This window comes from Typopeltis vanoorti, chromosome 11, assembly GCF_054136105.1.
Source record: "Typopeltis vanoorti isolate ZY-2024b chromosome 11, IOZ_Tvanoo_1.0, whole genome shotgun sequence".
Classification (NCBI taxonomy): domain Eukaryota; kingdom Metazoa; phylum Arthropoda; class Arachnida; order Uropygi; family Thelyphonidae; genus Typopeltis; species Typopeltis vanoorti.
In genome coordinates this window covers 70,146,684-70,166,603 of record NC_143559.1, presented here as the reverse complement: position 1 = coordinate 70,166,603, position 19,920 = coordinate 70,146,684, and the positions used below count along the sequence as shown (strand labels likewise).

Sequence of the window (19,920 nt, the reverse complement as noted above, 5' to 3'; positions counted from 1 at the left end):
CTTATGAGAATACAATCATCGGCATTCCTGAGTTACCTTAGCTACTTAAGTCAAGTAGATAGTGCAACTGGGGGGGGGGTGATGATTGTATTCTCGTAAGCTCTCAGGTTAACTTATGAAACTTTCATAGTTTCTACAAACATTCAACTTTGAAATAATGTTGGATCTAATATCCACTTTGCCTATTTAATTTTACATTGCTGTAATGAAGCCGTATAGCTCTTTTTTTTAGTAATAGACAATTCGGCATTGATCCCAGAGGTGGTCCAACACCAGGGTAACTCGTTGCAAAGGTGGAAAAAGCTACACGCACCTTGCAGCCTTACGAGATCAAAATGATCAAAATCTTCATGATGGCGCAAGTCAAGTATTTTACCCCTATTTGATCGCATGCTTGATTTCCTGGCTTTCCCGATATATCTAGACGATCTTTTCAACATCTTGAATGGTTTGAACCGTGCTGTGCAAAAAAAAAAAAAAAAAAGATGTCACCATGTTTAATGCTCATGATAAAGTAAGAATGATTTGCGCAAAAATGAAACGAACTATGCCAGAAACGCTTCAACAACCAAGATTTTGAGTTTCTTAACTCTGAATGATTTCAAGCTTACGTCTGGTGGGGGGGGGGGGGAGGAAGTCTGATTATCACTTACTTCAATTAGCACTTACGAGGCCTATGAGAGTAATTTTTAAAAAAATATTTTCCAGAATAGACAAGATTTAAATAGATCGGGAATTCTTTTATATGGACGGAGTGCACGAAAACATCAAGGGTAAAATTCATGGCAAGACATAGAACTTGTGACTTGTCGCTGAAGACCTTGCCAGGGAGAAAAGGTTGACGGACATTTGACTCCACATACAGTTGGAATATCCTGGACTCACCGACATACCAAGGAAGTACTGGCTACCATTCTCTTCCGCTTGAATTGTAATAAGCGCATAAAGGAACCATATTTCTTGGTGATTTCCCGGACAGGGACACCATTTTTAATATACACTTTTTATTTTTTCATTTTTTAATAACATTTATTTGTATATATCCAATTTACAAATTTTTACAAAGATGGATTTTTTTTTTTTTACCTAACCTAACTAGAAGATTAGTTAATTAACAGAAGATGGAATATTTTCCGAAAAATATATATTCTTCAATATACCAATATTTGCTGCCATTTTCTCAATGAATCTAATAAAGTGAAATAAAATTAGGGACTAAAATAGGTTGAGCACGGGTTTTGTTACGGAGACGAATACACACACACTGCTCATCACGATGTTCATCTTTTGGTGATATTTCATTTCCTCGAAATGAAATATCACCAAAAGATATTTCATTTCCTCGAAGTAAACCAGTTGTTTATAAACTGAAATGATAAGCTTCCTACAATACTCTTAACCTCCATTTAAAATATAACATCCGTCATGAATTACAATTCCATTGATGTTCCCCCCCCACACACACACACCAAATATCAAATTCTTGGTAGATTTTTGACAACCACATGATTTCTGCTACTTCTAATGTCTGCGTTATGCGGCTTTAATCTTTATCACCTCATTCATAAAATCATTTGTTACTCAGACAAAGGCTTTTTTTGTGATTACTTTTATCTTTCCAGGCCAACTTTTTAAAATATGCTCTTCGGTTTTTATAGAGAATGCTGCACATTGAACAGGCTTAATTTCATGACAGATATTGCAGCCGTTTATTACTTCGCACCAAATTTTCTATTCCGAGATTGCAAATGTTTATAGTTATAGCTGTACTTAATTTGCCATTCAAGCTGTTTATCACGAATTATGGATACTGGCTTTAAAGTTATTCGACAGTCGGCATTGCAAAGAGATAAGATTAGTTGCCGACATTTATGTCATGTTGAAGGCCATTAATTATTCTTTGAAATTATATTGCTTTATCTAAACTACTCTCGCTGTTGAATATTTCTGCTTTCTGACTGTGATTTCATTGCTTTCTTTCTTTCTTTCTTTTTTTTTTTTTTTTGCAGTCAATGTGTCGTGAACAAAAGCATTTATTTTGTCGCATTAGCAAAATAAATTAATAATTGAATCAGTAAAATAAAAAACTGCACAAGAAGTGAATACGGCATTATTCACTTATATTCTATAAATTATTTATGAAAAGGGAAAGAAATTTAAAAAAGACTGGTGGAATTGTTACATCATTAAAGGCTAGAAATCGCATTCGGAGTTCATTGATTGGAATGGAAAATTATTAGCCAAATGATCTGAATCAGTTTTGTGTTTGTGAGGAAGCAAATCATTCTGCTTACCGAGCACTAAAAGCGGTTGTTGTGAATTATAGCAGAAGCAACTAAGGTTATTCAAGAAGTGTATTATAAGTATTAATTGCGCGTGTTCTTCTGACCAGAGTGACTGTTTTGTGGGATGAAAAGTCCCGTTTCCAGAAGAGAAAAAACCCTGCCACTTCTGTATGAGACCGGCTAACTCACTCTCAGGTGAAAAGCACTTATAAAAGTTCTATACGTTCTAGACGGGATTCGAACCTAGGTATTTCCAACCAAAGGGTATAATCGATAAAGTTAACTACGAAGGATAGGCAGTTACAATGAACAGTAATCGACAATGGATTCTTCTTCTTTTTATTTCCAGCGATTTCATTTTGAATTATGATTGACGTAGCAAAAAAAGAAATGCTGGATCTGTTTCGAACTGTTTTACCAATTTTCCCTCCCCATCACACCAATTTCTTTCTTTACAGCGACGTATTCATGACAACTATCTAACATTCGTGCATATATTACCAAAAAGAAAGGTTGGTCGATTGGTAGAGCCTCTGCTACTAATGGCTCACGCAAAAACTTAAGCAACCTTGAGCGCAGTTAGTAATTGGAAGGGATCATCGTTGACATTCGATGCTGTTGGCACACTCTCCCTCGATGAGTCTTTGGACTCCCTGGAGGTGTCACATAATAATATTGATTCTAGTAATCGAAAAACTGGGAGCTCCATACATATAATGTCGGGTCTCTTCTACGTACATATATTGTACTCCGGTACAATGAATAGTTAAGAGTAGAAGGAAGATTGAGCGATCACCTCTTCTTTCGAGAAATCAGATAAAACGACTATTATGAATAAGACTATTACACTTTTTTTATATAATGTTCGTCAAGTAGCTTTATTTTATTATCCTACATGTTTCGGCAATTTTTTCTATCGGCATCTTCAGGGAATACAAACTAGTAAGCTATATAAAGGTAACAGACTAGGTTATAACTGATGGTTCTAATTCATACAAAAAATTAGTATTGAATACTAGTTTTTTGTATGAATTAGAAGCAAGTTATAACCTAGTCTGTTACCTTCATATAGCTTACTAGTTTGTATTCCCTGAAGATGCCGATAGAAAAAATTGGCGAAACATGTAGGATAATAAAATTAAGCTACTTGACGAACATTATATAAAAAAGTGTAATAGTCTTATAAATAATAGTCAAGAAAAAATTCAACACGACTATTATGAATTTTTAGTTGTGTCTTCTCCTAATAGGGAAAACGAAAGATATTTGCTGATAAATTAAAATCTCTGTATATATGGCTTTCGTTGCTAACAAAGACGCATATGACGTAATATTTGGCAAACATAGGTTAAACATTTATAGCTAGGAAGTAAGATCCGCGCTATGCCATTTCAAAAAGTTCTGTTATTTGATTTCAACTAACGCTACAAATGTTCTTTTTTTTTTTTTTTTTTAACTGAGAAATAGATGACATTTTAGCATATAAAGGAGTCGTTACATGAATAAAATAAGAATATTTTTAAAAAAATCATTAAGTATTTTTTAATTGCGTACCCTAATGTGTCAACTATCCTTTCCAAAGTTTCAATCTGAATCTGCAGTTATTGTTATAATAATTATACTCGAATATTATGTAATGAAAAATACTTAAACCTAATTCACCTCTTATTTCGAAATGGGTTTGTTTATTAATATTCTTGAATTTAGATAAGTTACTTTTTCAACGAGTGATTTAGAATGTGAAAATTTTAAAATTAAAGAAAAATTTGTCGGCTTTCGATAACATTCTTCAAAGAGAAGGAAAGAATACAACTAATCCTCTACATCATCAATAACGTCGAAGCTTCTTTCCCTCTGTATACCGGTTGGATATTCCTCGGCCTAGATGGCTGGGTGGATTGTGTACATGCTCTGCAAAATAGGCCGTGGACTCGAATTCCATTACGGCATGGATATATGTGATTGTATTTAAGAAGTAGATGAATTTCATTGTCCAGCGTTAGACTATCACCCTGCTTGTTGAACTCTTGAAGTGACTTAAAAAAAGTTCCATGTTTAGTCTCTGGAGTAGAGGAAGCGGATTCTCTAACTTTTAACCGTTAACTTACCACGATAAAGTTTACAACCTTTCGTGGGAGCAAATCACAATAAATCTTCAGGTGATGAACTAGATCATCAATGAGTAAGTAAAATAATGTATAAAACTTTTTTTTTTTAATTACTTAGTTTTTACTTCACTTGACGTTTACTTACTTAAATTTAAGAAAATTATAAAATCTGAAAGAAATAACCCTAATATAAGTGGTTGAGACAGTTGTAGGTGTCCTCCCGCGATGAGTCTTCGGACTCCTTGGAGGTGTCATGAATAATGATAATAATAATAATATTAAACAATCCTAATATTAAAATAATAAACTAGGCAAAACATTTTACACAAATATTTATAACCCTCTGGCTGTGCGCACGCACACAATATCTATTTCCTTTTTTTTATGAAAAAAATTATTCTTAAAAATTATTTTATTTATCAGGAACATGTCTTGTTATTTTTTATGCGTAGACAATATTTATTTTCTTTCGCAACGGAAATACATTTATCATAGCAATATTTGTGCAATTGATCTTATTTATTTTTTTTTTAAATAATGTGATTCATTGTGGGCTTTTTTTATTATATTCGATTTTGTTTCTGGTCCGGCTACTAAATTACACATTTACAATCAGGCAATGGCGGATTTCTCGTTTTAAAAGTTTTCATTGATATTTTCTTACGCCTAATTATCAAATTATTTTCATTAACACATAATTAGCTTCGCATTAGGTAAGTGATATTTGGAGCCCCAAATAAGGAATGTCACCAAGCAGGTAACTAAACAGAGATTGACATTGGAGGCCTCACTTATAGAAGATGGTCCTGTTAGTGAGGAGAAAAGTAGTTTTGTTTTGAAAGTTAGGAAATAATTTAGAAAAAAAAAAACTGTAAATTAAAAAATTCCACAAAAGATTGGTGGCGCAGTGTGAATTTGATACATAGTACTACAAATGGCACCCATGTTGTATTTTGGCCAGCATTGTCTCAGTAGATTTTAGCGGTACTTTTGGGTCCTTTTTATCAATACATTTAGTATTCGAAAAATTTTAACTTTTTTAATATTAGCATACATGAAGGGATTATTGTCATAGTAGCCTTTCAACATCTATAAATGGTACGAAAGTAAACGGTTTTTGTTTCGAATAAATAAATAAATAATTACTCTTGACGTTATCACATTTGGCAGGAGTAGAATTTCTTTATGTATAATATATAATAATTAACCATAAACTGAATTTCTGAGATCTGCAGCACATATAGTCAGTAGCTTGATTATCGACAGTACTCTGCTACCTGGATGAGTAACATGATCGCTATTTAAAAGCACCTTCAATGAAAAATGCCGCTGTTATACCTACGCACGATGCAATTTTCGTAAACCGAAACACTCACCGCGTTTGTGTACTTCTAGACACTCAGCTTGAGTATTAAGTCAGCCGTGAACGGCCTTCCCTACCGTTTGTTCTCACTCTCCCCAAACCCCCCCTTTGCTGACAAGTGGTAGAGACCGTGGAATGCTGCTCCAGCACAGACGTCCCGAACAGGAATGTGGCTGTCGGTCGGAGTAGTGAGCGTCTTTCTTCGCGACTGAACCGTTGTGAGTCTAGGTGACAACTGTGGCGATGTGACCGGTCGAAAGTGTGTCCGGACGTTCACTGAAATCATCCTGATCCAGCAATCAGAAGCAGTCAACAATAACAACCCCATTTAGTGATACAACGTGACGTCACTGCCTTGAATGCCCACGTGATATTTACTGAAGGAAAACTTGGTACGGAGAGGCTAAAGTTAAGGGCTCGTTATCACCGCAGGTAGACAGGTAGTAAATACTCCTGAAAATAACCATCGCCATGGTGTTGGTAAGTAAATCTTGCTCATTATTTTCAAAACCATATTTTAAAACTGTATGAATATATATCAGAGCACAAGCCTTTTTAATCAGACAAAATGTTTATTCCAAACCTCTGTGTTAATACCTGGCAGCACATGTAATATCAGTAACCGTCATGCTGCTTCAGGTCTACAAACTGATTTGCTGATACGATATATGGAACTGCCAAAAAAAAAAAAAAAAAAAAAAAAAGAAAATATATAATCTATTTGTAGATAAATATTCGATAGCAGCAACTCATTGCTGAGTACTCATAAGTAAACAAAAGCAAACGATATTTCGTTTAGCAAATAAAATGTAGTTCACATTTTTTTTTAACATCAAAGTAAATTTTTTATTGCATTACTAAATGTAATAATAACATTCCTTATGCCTAGACTTGATTATATTATCTTTTTTTTTTTTTTTATACCAAATTCAAATTATTTTGTAGCCATTCATGTAAATATATATTTCAGTAACTGGTCCACTGTGACAATTTATCCAGAGCCGTTGACCTTTAGTTATTCGAAATGAAATGGTTTCCTCACGGACTCAATTAACGTACATACCTGTGAAAGTTCCGGTGTTTCGCGAGTAGGGTTGTTTAACCCGTGGCTGTTCCACATTATTTGCAGCGTTTACTATTCTTTTTCGAGTCAATGTGCTTAGTTGGACTCGAATAGCGGGTGGGTGTTAATGAGAGTAGTAAGTGCACCAGCAAGCGAACAATTATTATTCATTAATGCGATATGTTTTCTAGAGGTCACGCATTCTTTCCTATCGTTGTGTACAATATATATCGCTGTACGGGCAGGATTTGCATGGTTGATAATTATAGCGAATCGTTATGATATGCACCACAAAACAGAATAAGTACGCACAATGGCATGTCCGAACGAGGGAGTTTTAAATAAGCGGCGTGTGCCCATTGGGTAACGTAGCATATTTTATACATATACATATTATGTAGTTGTTCTTATTAGAATTTTTTAAGCACTCCTGAGTTGGAATTCTATGTATTCTCAGTGCTTGCACATTATATCGAAGATTATTAAAGGTAGGAAGGCTAACGTGTGATGCATCTGTTGGGAGGGGAGTTGAAGGCGTAACCCATAAATTAAGATGTATTATGTCAGTTAGTTTCATTTGATGTAAAAATCAATAAATTTCAAATAAAAATTATCTGATACTCGCCCGTGCTAGCGTTCCATAATACACTTGCTACCTTGCTTGTGTTTAAATTTAAATTCCTGTTAGAATTTAAATTCTCATTGGAATTCCTGTTGCATCTATGTTTGAATGCTGAAGGGTAGAATCTAAATAGATTTATGAAGTGCTTCTTCCTCGACCTCTCTTCCCACAGCTTTGACATCCCATGGTTTTGTGAAGATGAGAAGTCGGGGTCCAAAGTTTTCGCTTAATGAGGCAAGGAAAGAAATCATAAGCTGGATTGCAATTCTCCCAGAACTTGATAATGATTCTTATAATTGCCTGTGTGTGTGTGTGTGTGTTGTGTTATCTTGATCCAACGGATAGACTTGACTCATTAAGACAATTTCCGGTATGCGGATTGCCTTAGGGAAGTAGCCGGCTACAAGGAATTTCGACACTTAAACGATCCGTACCCCCCCCCCTTTCTGACTGTATTATTATTATTTTTTTTTAATAGGGCGGGATTGTTAATATTATTAAATTACACGTGGGACATGTTGAAAACCATGTGATCTTATAACGATATCATATTAATGTTACTGCTGATTTGTCTTGACTTAATTATTTTGCATTTTATCCACCAGAGCGGTATCAAGAAAGAATGTCGAGACTCGGGATGTATTTTAAGATAACTTTATTACTGTCATTTCCTGAAGGTAATTTTAACGAAGTTTATTACATGAAGAATATTTACACAGCTTATTTATCCTATGCTTTACTCATTCAGATAAAGTAGTTTTCCCATTGTATAGAAACTTCTGTGACCATCCAAAAGAATGTCAAGTTTACAGCCCTTCGATTGTAGAAGGACTTGGATTCTAATTCCAAGGGAACAAACGTTTTCTAGAACTTTATTGAAACTTAATTTGCCTTACAATTTTTTTCCCTTGGTGGGTGGGGGGTGAAGATAGGAAATATTATTATTAATTCGGGCGACTCCAAGGAGTCTTTAGACTCATCGAGGGAGGCCCTAAACATCATGTCCACACAACTATATGACATTCTCACAGTATCTATCATACCATCATAGCACCCACAACTGACTCTGGCAATTTATTCCACTCATTTACCACTCTAAAAGTAAAGAACCAGCTCTAACACCTCTGCTAACCACACTCTTGCCCAGCTTCCATAGGTGTCTCCTAGTTCTCCCACCACCAGTCCTGATCTCAAAAATATCCTCTGAATTAATCCTATAGAATCCCTTTAGCAATTTGAATGTCTCAATCATATCTCTCCTTTTCCGCCTATCAGCTAGTTTCTGCAACCCACAAATCTTCAACCTGTTCTCATAAGATTCATTCCATAGACCTGCTATCATCTTGGTCACTTGCCTCTGAATCCTCTCCACCTCCTCCCCATCAAAAAGAAACCTAGGTGACCAAATCTGGGCACAGTAGTCGAGATGAGGTCTTATCAAGGCTCGGTACAGAGGAACAATAACTTGCTCATCTCTGCTCGTCAAGGTATTTTTCAACAACCAAGTGAGTTCATGAGCTGATTTAGCTACTTTTGCAATGTGCCCCCTAAACTTCATCTCCCTATCCACCAACACTCAGAAGTCCCTGGCCTCATCAATCTCCTGGAGTACAGTTCCATCAATGTGATATAAGCTGCTAATCTTTTCACCCCAAAATGCATAACCTTACATTTTGTCACATTAAATTGACATCCATTATTCTTAGCCCAGAACTCCAATCTATCCAAGTCATCCTGCAAGATTTTGACATCTTCTGCATTCACTATCGCCCTACTCAACTTTGCATCTTCAGCGAACAAATGAACTGTTCCACTTAGATTCTTCCCTATATCGATAATGAACAGATTAAACAGCAGTGGTCCAAGAACATCATTAGAGATATTCATCCGATAGAACATCACAAGAAATATCATTAGAGTTCGATTAACTTTGATTTGTTATGGTAAATTACACATAGTTGTGTTTCATAAAATGCATCCAAATATCTATATATTCGTTATTATTATTTTAAAATTTTATTCCTTAGTGGGTGTGTAAATATCAGTTCCTCTCAGCCTGTGAAGATTTTATTCAAATATGGCCTTTGTCGACAACTTTAATTTCAATTGTTCTTAGGGACGAAAATTAACAGAACAGTTTTCGAAACGACAATTCTACTCGGGCCGAATGAAATTTGGAAACTCTAAAATGTATGCACTTTAATAATATGAGATTTCAAAATGATATAAAATTGTACGAAACAAATTTATTATAAATTTAATACATCACAAATTTTATTATTAAAAAAAAAGCTGCCTTGTGGCTTTGGTATGGTAATGTCGTTATTATTATTATTATTGACGGTTATCTCCATTTTCTGAGCAATAAATACAAAATGTTATATTCAGGCAATGACAATCAAGCAAAAGGAGTAACCATAGTATTCAACACCAAATACGAGGCTAATTTTCTTCAATGGCAGGCAGTCTCAAGTAGAGTGATGTGGGCAAATATCAGAATTGGGAACTGGACAATGAGACTTATTTGTGCTTATGGTCCCACAGAAGGTTCTACTAAGGTAGAAGTGGAGGAATTTTTTTAAGGTTTAGAGAAAGCCACTGACACAATGAAAAATGAAAGTTTGGTCCTTGTTGGGGATCCAAATAGCAAAATACGAAATGATTGTGAGACATACAAAAATATTTTGGGAAAATTTGGAGAAAAGCTAATAATAATGGCAAATTATTTTTTGTTGGATTTCTGCTCAGGACATGAACTGGTTATTACTAACACCATGTTCCAACATAAAAATGTGCACAAATTCACATGGAGAAAAGAGGCAAGGAATAAAAAAAGTCTCATTGACTATGTTATTGTCGAAAGTGATGTTTTCTCCCTAGTGTAGGACACCAGCGTGTACAGAGGATTTGAAATTGGAAGTGATCACTATTTAGTCTTGAGCAGGATAAAATTGAATTTCATATTGAAAAGAAGAACATGTAAGAAAGTTTAAAAGCAAATAAAAGTTGAACAGCTCTCAGATGTGAACTGTAGACTCTGTACACAAACATGATTGAAGAAAAAATGAAAGAGTTTGAGAACAGGAATCAAACCTTGGAGATTCAGTGGCACGTGAAGAAAAACCCTGATTGATTCAGCCAGAGAGGCATGTGGTGAGGTTGCCTGCAAGGATAGAAAAATCAGAACTCCATGGTGGACACAGGAGGTTGAAAAGGCAGTGAAGGAAAAGAAGAAAGCATATCAAAAGTTCCTGGCAAATAAGTCAGCTTGTGATCTTAGAGAATACAGAGACAAGTGCAAGAAAGCTAAACACTGTGTAAAATTAGCTAAACAAAAGTCATGGGAAGATTTTGGTAAGAAGATCGAAAATAAATATCAAGAAGGTGGCAAGATATTCTGGAGGTTGTTGAAGAAGCTCAGAAATGGAGGAAAAAGTGTTGTAAAAGGAATTAGAGATGATAAGGTGAAATGAAAACAGGAGAAAAAGATATCCTTGAAGTATGGAGTAATTACTTTGAAAAACTGCTAAATGAAACAAGCAGTGATGACAGCACAGTGGTAAAAAACACTGACCAGGCATGCAGTCAGAAATACATATCCATACGAAGTAGAAAAAGCCATCAAAGGCTTGAAATGTGGAAAGGCAGCTGGAGTAGATGATATTCGACCAGAAATACTGAAGTATGGTGGTATAAGAGTCTTACAGTGGCTGCACTGCATAGTTCAGAAAGCCTGGACAGAGGGACGAATTCCTGATGACTGGAGTAGAGCTCTCATAGTACCCATATATAAAAAGGGAAATAAAACTGCATGTGAGAATTACAGAGGTATTTCCCTACTGAGTGTTCCTGGCAAGATCTATGCAAGTATACTTGAGAAACGGTTGAGAAGAATTGTGGAAGAAAAGCTTGGTGAAGAACAAGCTGGTTTCAGGCCAAATAGAGGTTGTCAGGATCAGATCTTCACTTTACGACAAATAGTGGAGAAATCATGGCAGTTATATGGGAATATTACAAAGATCTGTATTTAAGTTTTGTTGATCTGGAAAAGGCATATGACAAGGAGCCAAGAGAAAAGCTATTCAAAATGCTACAGTTATATGGTGTCGATGGGGCAACATATAACTCAACATATAACAACATATATAACATAACTCAACATATAACAACAATATATCGAGCAACACTTAGTCTTTATTTGAGTTGTAAGTCAGCAGTTAGAATTGAAGGAAGTACAGGAAGATGGTTTAATGTTAAATCTGGTGTCAGACAACGATGTACATTATCCTCTCTGTTATTATCTATATGGATCACATTATGAAGGAAAGTGGTATTAAACCTGATATCAAAATTGGAGATGTTAATATCAACTCTTTGCTTTATGTGGATGATGTTATACTTCTAAATAAATCTGCTACAAGTCTGCAAGATTCCCTTACTAAATTGAATAGCTGTTGTAATAGATATGGTATGAAGGTCAGCAATAACAAGACAAAGACAATGAAAATTAGCAGAATCAGTTAAAATGTCAACTGCGTTTTGAACGGAGAACTTGTGGAAAAAGTAAAACATTTCAGCTACTTAGGCACGATTTTTAGTGAATATGGTAAATTAAATATGGAAATAGATAACAGAATCAACAAAGCTGGTATGGTAGGAAGTCAATTGAATAAATTCATATGGAATAAGAGAGAAATTAGTTGGAACACTAAATTAGCTGTATACAAGACAGTGTTCAAACCAGTTTTAACTTATGGATCTGAGAGCTGGGTCAGAAGTAAAACACTTGACCAAAGCCTAGAGACTGCAGATGTGATTGTCTTGAGAAAGATTAGAGGCACGAACAAATGGCAATATCATATTAAAAATGAGGATATTAGGAAAGAAGTTGACATTGTCAGCATCCAGGAATGTGTTAGCAGAGCTAATCTCAGGTTGTATGGTCACTTAAAGAGAATGGGCAAAAAAGATTAGCAAAACAAGTGTTCTCTGCCAGGTTGGCAGGAAAAATACCCAGAGGATGACCAAGATATAGGTGTATTGATACGGTAAAAAGTGCTTTAGACGATAGAAATATAAGATCTGATAATGTTGGAGTCTTGACAAGTAACAGACTGATTTGGAGGAATATTGTAGATAGGAAGTTAGTAATGATGTAAAAATTTTTCATATAGTACTATCATATCCTGTATACTCTTTGAACAACGTTTGTGGACCTCTGCCAACCAGTGTTTGGACTCAATGGAATAACCATCATCGGTTGGCAGAGGTCCACAAACGTTGTTCACAATATACCTGTCATACCTTCACATTGCAAACCAAAATTTCATCATGGGAGTAAGAAAGTAACTATTATTAACACCGTACTTATTATACCACTCTTTAAACTGATTCACTGAGGAAGAACTGACAACCACCTCAGGCAACCGATTCCACTCATTTACTACCCATGTAGGGAAAAAAAAAATCTAGATCTCACATTTTTGCTAACTGAAATTTTACTCTACCTCCAATGATGACCTCTTGTTCTGTTACTACCTGCCATATACTGAAAAAAGTTGCCAGATTTCCATTCTATAAAATCCTTTTAGCAGCTGGAATTTTTTTTTTTTTTTTTTTTTTTTTTTTTTTTTTTTTTTTTGTAACGGGTCTTCCTTCTATCTGCCAGTTTTTATAACCCACAAAATCTCAATCTATCCTCGTACAGAACATTCTACACATTCTAACAGAGGATTGCTTTGCATAACCTGCTTTTCATTATTCTCTGATAATGTCCATGCTTGTTATTGATGTACACGATGAGATTCGAAATAAGAGATCTTGGTCTACTGCTTAATTATGATGTTTATTATGCTTTTTTTATGTGATTCCTACCCACGAAAGTTTTTTTATTTTATTAATTTAAAAAATACTATTAATAATTATTTATAATATATTATTAAAATTATTTATAATAATTTTATTTGTGGGGCGGACATCCTTTTGACCGCACATGAGCTCCAGTACATTCCACGGATGTTCAGTATGGTTGAGATCATGGCTCTGTGGAGGCCAGGCAAATGTGGTGATGTTCATGATCAAGCAGTTGCAGCAGCAGCCTTATGACACAGCGTTGCTTGTTGAAAGAGACAGTGGTCAGTTCCGTAGAAACGCCACAAAGTATGAAGCATTGTATTGTCCAGAATGTTCAGATATCTCTCAGAGTTCAATGTTTGTGGCATCATAAATGGAGGTCCTGGACTAAACCAGTAAAAACAAGACCATACCATCACATCGTCACTTTCGAATTTCATATTAGGGCCATGCACTCTGGTAAGAGACGTTCACCAGGCATCCGCATTACCCGTCCATCAGCTTAGTAGAGGGTGTAGCGTGATCCGTCGAGCTTTCTGAGTTTCCGTGTCCTTCTGTACATGCAATTTGCAGCACTGAAGATGACGTTGCATGTTGGTTTGATTAATGTGGGGCTTCCATATTGCGATCCTACCATGGAAACCCATGTTGTGACCCTCGGGTTTGAATATTTTTGTGCAGATGCGTGTTCCTGTCGATGCCCGGAATTCCGTATTCGACGTGTCGGCTGACGAATGGCGGTTTTTACATATTATTATCCTTGGTAGCATCCTAAAGTCACGTTTGGATAACACTTAGTTGACTCCCTTCGCTTCCATCTCAATATGGCATCACTAATTATTGACTGGAATGGCCCAATTTGTCAACAACTTGCGGAATAGATATGTCTGCAACATGACATCCTATCACAACGCCTCTTTCAAACTCCGTCAGTTCCTTTCTCGCAGCCATTTCACCGTGATACAGCTCACTCAGTTTGGAGCATTATATTCTTCAAATATGTACCGTCTACAAACACGTGACACGTTACATGGCACGATGCCCCTTGACCATCGGGAGGTCCGTTGACTTCTTTTCAAGCAACGTATGCAGTATATCCTGTAGAAATTATAATGGCTGAATATAACGCAATCTTTTGAAATTGTTTTAACCGAGAAATTGCTACTCTTACGCGCGCGCGCGCACACACACACAAAGACAACTGTCTGCTTCCGAAACTCAGCCCAACATCACTAATTCAAATCGGCGATTTTTTTTATTTTTATTTTTTTAACTGGGTGCTACAATACAAACAGAATGCACAGTTGTTTTCAAATAAAACTCATCTCTCTTCATGATTTTAGTAGGGGTGAGAGAGAGAGAATCGTTTCATGGATGTTTTATATAGTGCTGTCCTTCTAAAGTAGTCTATTACCAATGAACTCTAAATGCACATCGACCATCTACCATAAAGTGCAGGCCAGAAGGGTAACGAGTGTGGTAAAAAAAGCAAAAGCGGGTTATGAAAGGAAACTAGCTATGCAAGCAAAAGAGAATCCCAAACAGTTATTTCAATATTCTGCAAGCAAGAAAAAAACTGTACACGGCAAAATGATTTTAAGGAATGACGATGGTAAGAAGGTCACTGAATTAGTCGATATAGTGGAGTTACTGAGCGCGCACTTTGCAAAAGTATATCATCCAGGTGGTGACATTGAAGAAATGAAGGAACCATTAGTTTATACCGGAATTGTCATGAATGAAGTGGAGATGAATAGTCTATTACAGAACCTTAATGTGAATACATCTGTGGGATTGGATGGTATACCGGGCACGGGTCTTGCGTGAAGCGGCTAAGGAATTATCAGTGCCCTTGACCATGTTGTTTAATCTGAGTCTCGGGTCTGGTTTAGTCCTGAAGGTGTGGAAAGAGGGGAAAATAGTTTCACTGCTTAAAGGAGGATCCAAGACTACGGTTGCAAATTACCGACCGATCAGCATATCAGGAGTCGTTGTCAAGGTCTTGGAGAAAGTAGTCAAGGAAAAAAAACAGGAATCGATTGATGAAAATGAGATACTGTACAGCATGGCTTTGTGAAGGGTAGATCATGCCTCAGTAACTTGCTCAAGTTTTATAACAAGGTGACGGCTGAACTGGATAAGGGTAATGGGTTTACAGTGATACTGCTGGACCTGGCAAAGGCGTTTGACAGGATACCACATGGAATTCTAATCCGTAAACTACAACATATGGGAATGGATATAGGGTTGGTGAGATGGATAGGTGGGTGGTTGATGGAGAGATATCAAAGAGTAGTTTATTCAGGAGTAGAGTCCAAAAGACGGCTTGTGACTAGTGGTATGCTGCAGGGTTCTGTTCTTGGACCACTGCTGTTTAATTTGTTCATTAACGATATAGGGAAGGATCTAAGAGGAACAGTTCATTTGTTCGCTGATGATGCAAAGTTGGGTAGGGCAGTAGTGAATGCAGAAGATGTCAAAATCTTGCAGGACGACTTGGATAGATTGGAGTTCTGGGCTAAGGAGAATGAATGTCAATTTAATGTGAAAAAATGTAAGATTATGCATTTTGGGGTGAAAAGATTAGCAGCAGTATACCACATTGGTGGAACTGTACTCCAGGAGATTGATGAGGCCAGGGACTTGGGAGTGTTGGTGGATAGGGAGATGAAGTTTAGGGGACACATTGCAAAAGTAGCTGTGCCCAGATTTGGTCACATCGGTTCCTTCTTGATGGGGAGGAGGTGGAGAGGATCCAGAGGCGAGTGACTAAGATGATAGCAGGTCTATGGAATGAATCATATTAAAACAGGTTGAAGATTTGTGGGTTGCAGAAACTAGTTGATAGGCGGAAAAGGAGAGATATGATTGAGACATTCAAATTGCTAAAGGGATTCTATAGGATTAATTCAGAGGATATTTTTGAGATCAGGACTTGTGGTGGTGGGAGAACTAGGGGACACCTATGGAAGCTGGGCAAGAGTGTGGTTAGCAGGGTGTTAGAGCTGGGTTCTTTACTTTTAGAGTGGTAAATGAGTGGAATAAGCTGTCAGAGTCAGTTGTGGGTGCTATGACGGTGAGCGAGTTCAAGGCAAGGTATAATAGATACTGTGAGAATGTCGTATATAGACTCATCCCTCGATGAGTCTAAGGACTCCCTGGAGTCGCCCGAAATAATAATAATAATAATCTGGGACAGCCAGTGGCGCACTCAGGATTTAATCTTGGGGGGGGGGGGGGGAAGTTGAGTAGACGATTTACGAATACACACTACGCATCGCATACGACCTATGACTGAACTTCTGCAGTGATCGCCAATTCATAAGTAGTATAGAGATAGAAGATACGACACAGCATAAATTAAAAAAAAAAAAGAATTTTAATTAGGAAAGGATTTTTGGAAAGTTTTCTAGTGTTTTCTCCTTTTCTTTGAGGGTTCCCCCCCCCCCCTCTGGATGCGTCACTGGGGACAGCCTGGCAAGCAGATTTCGTTTCACAAGCCTTGGTTGCTCTAGCGTAATCTAGAAACAAAACGTACCTCTCATGGCCTCAGCTGCATTGACGTAAGCCTGAACAACATTAGACTGACAAAATTTCTTTTTCTGAAAGTTGTCTTCATGGAAGGTAGGTTATTTACTTTCGAAACTGACGTTTTTTTTTCAGGAAATGATTAAAATCATAATTAATATGAAGAATTACTGAAACATTGGCAATACTCTGGAAGCCGAAAACCAAATATTTATATAAAAAAAACTATTTCAGTTCCCCCCCCCCTAATGCAGTAATTGAAGAAATCGGTAGTATAATAGATAATACTAATGAAGTATCAGTACATTAGAAAACAATTGAATACAAAGACAAAGTTAAGTTTCCAGAAACCACAGGTAAATTATATCATTTTTTTTTTCCTATCAAGAACTTTTTTTTTAATAATATTGTTACATTCTGACTTAAGATGTTTATAAAGCCGGACGCACATTCATATCAACTATTGCAAAAGTTGTTTTGCTGCGCGAGAGATGATTTCACTGAAGAATCTTATCTAGATTACGCGACTGGGGCATTGAGTTTTAGTATAAGCCTGTCTTCTAAGTAGGCCATTCCATTCCTAAATATAATTCGGGAAATGTAAAATGTAGGCCACTTATTTCCTTATTTTATTTATATCTTTCTGGGTTTTATAAACTAAAATGTGAGATTAATTTATTAAATTTATTACGAACTGTTATCGATAACATAATTCGAAGTAATAAAATAAATAGAATATTATTCGTTATCAGCATTTTCTAGAAAACTTTGCAAGAAATTCCCGTTAAAGTCACGAGTTCATGAAAAAAAAAAAAAACACCTTTCAAACAGGTTATCTTGATTGTATACATATGTGTTGTTGTCTTTTCAAATCAAAGTAGGTTTATGGCCCTCTGTTAATCGACAAATGAAACAATGATACTCTGTACTTGAATTACTTTAATTCCTAAATATATCTATGAATTAAATACAGTATACTTTCCATAATTTCGGGTAAAAAAATCTAGTCCTTGACTAGAATCAAACTTGTCTTTCTTCTACAGACATAGCATCATGAAACAACAAAGCTACATACAATATTTAAATTGTATGCAGCTCTCTCTCTCGCACGCACGCACACATACATGCAATACATAAATAAGCTTCTCCAAATAAAATAGACTAAATAAATAAAATAAACCGTAAATAAATAGATTAAATTGACCTTAGAAAGGTCAATTTAATCTACTCTATTTAGCATTCCCATAAACTCTAGTTGTGTAGTTAAGCATAAATACGTCAGTGAATGTTATTTTTATTTCATCATGTTTGTCAAGTATTTCCATTCGTGACTTCAGAAATGAGCTGTCTAGAGATGGGATTAGGAACGTTTATTTATTTAGAGTAAATAGAATCTTCAATGGCATCCTTGATTGAGCTTTTCCTGCTAGCGATTCTTGGGGTTTGCTTTGCTGGCGGGCGGCTATCATGATCTGAATAGTTTAAAATTGGATTATTATGGAACTGTAGTGGACCTATCGGATAACGTCGCTTTACATGGCGTGAACTCAACATAGAATATTTCATCATTAAGGGGAGGCTAATCTCTTCTATTTCCAAAGAACAACTTCTGAATATATATATATATATATATATATATATATATATATATATATGCTGATCCCACCACAAAAAAGGTCGTAAGACCTGTAGCTGGCTTTGCGATACGTCAGGGATTGTTCCGAACTGTCGATTTTGTCCGAGGCTTTAAAATGTCCGATATTTTTAAAAGTCGTACGTAAACTTATAACATATTTGATACTGCCTGTGGGGCAAGAGATTTTTTATTTATTTTTACATAATCCGGAAACTGTTCTAGAGACGAAACATGGAATTTTTTTAAAACCACTTCACGCCTCCAATAAGCAGGGCGATGAAATTCATCTCCCACTTAGATGTTCACAAACATCTATGCCATGAAGGTGTTGGAGAGCTTGTATGCTACCATTGGGCTACACCCAGCCTTCAAATTGATGAAATTATTGTTAATAAATCAAATTGATTGGAACGAAAAATTTAATGATGACTAAACTTTAACTGAGAAATGATGTGCATTCTTGAAATTGCTAATAAAACTAATATTTGTATTGACATTTTTAAGAAGTTTAGTTTTGTTAAATACGAACTTTAATTCAGCATACAGTTGTATCCAATATTCTTTCTTCTAGTTTTATCATCAGAAAAACATTAGTAGTACAGTAACGAAAGTCAGATAGCGAATCAAAGAAGCAGACTTTTCTGTGGAAATGTTTTTTACTGCTACTCGTTGACTGTCCAGTTTAGTGATGTATTAAGATCTCTGCATATTTTAAAATATTGTTGAATCAAACAAAAATGTTAATTATTAAAAAAAAAGTATAGTAATTTTGTAGTAGTAATTTTATTCCTTTTCCTTTTTATTTAAGTGAGGGTGGCTGTTCCAAAGAATAGAGGTAGATGGAATGAAAGGGGAGGAAAAGAAATTGGTTCAGAAAATTTGGAGTTGGACAGTCAATGGATGCTAACCGTCCGCTACTCTTGATCATACGGTTTTGAAAGAAAGTGGAGGAATGATAGTGGCCAGTTCAGCAAAGAATTGTCCATGAAAGTACCTGTAAAAGAGAGATAAAACGTAGAAACTTAACATGTATACGAAAGTGATTAGAGTGAATCTGTGAAAGAGAAATCATCAGATAATCAGATTACCCTCTTCTGAATAGTATCTGGCAATCTTAGAGGTTTCGAATGCATTGCACCACCCCAAATGTGTCAGCACTATTCCATGGTTGGCTAGATTTGGGATTTATGTATCGTTAGAAATTATACAAATGAGGAGTGTCTTATGCTAAGAAAGCACTTCACTTGAGTGTAGACATTTAAAATATTTCACCATTAGGTGAAAGGATTAGACTGATATAATAGAGCTAATACAATATAACGTTATGGTGGACCTAGCAGGGAGGTTGCTTAGAGAAGTCCAGTAAAGGTTTTCGAGGTGACTGATGAAAATGTTCAATGGCTTAAGGAAAGTTTTTTATTTTATTTAGAAACGAGGATATTTGAAGTTACGTCGATGTTAA

General features: G+C 35.9%; 1 protein-coding gene across 1 annotated transcript in view; it reads left to right on the top strand.

Moving 5' to 3' along the window:
* Window positions 1-5,782: 5,782 nt before the first annotated feature.
* LOC150101705 (apoptosis-stimulating of p53 protein 2-like) overlaps window positions 5,783-19,920 on the top strand; it is a 209,309-nt gene continuing 195,171 nt past the window's right edge. Inside the window, exon 1 of the mRNA XM_090400042.1 lies at window positions 5,783-6,236. Coding sequence (XP_090256168.1) covers window positions 6,228-6,236 — 9 coding nt within the window. The 5' untranslated portion in view covers window positions 5,783-6,227. The remainder of the gene's footprint in view (window positions 6,237-19,920) is intronic.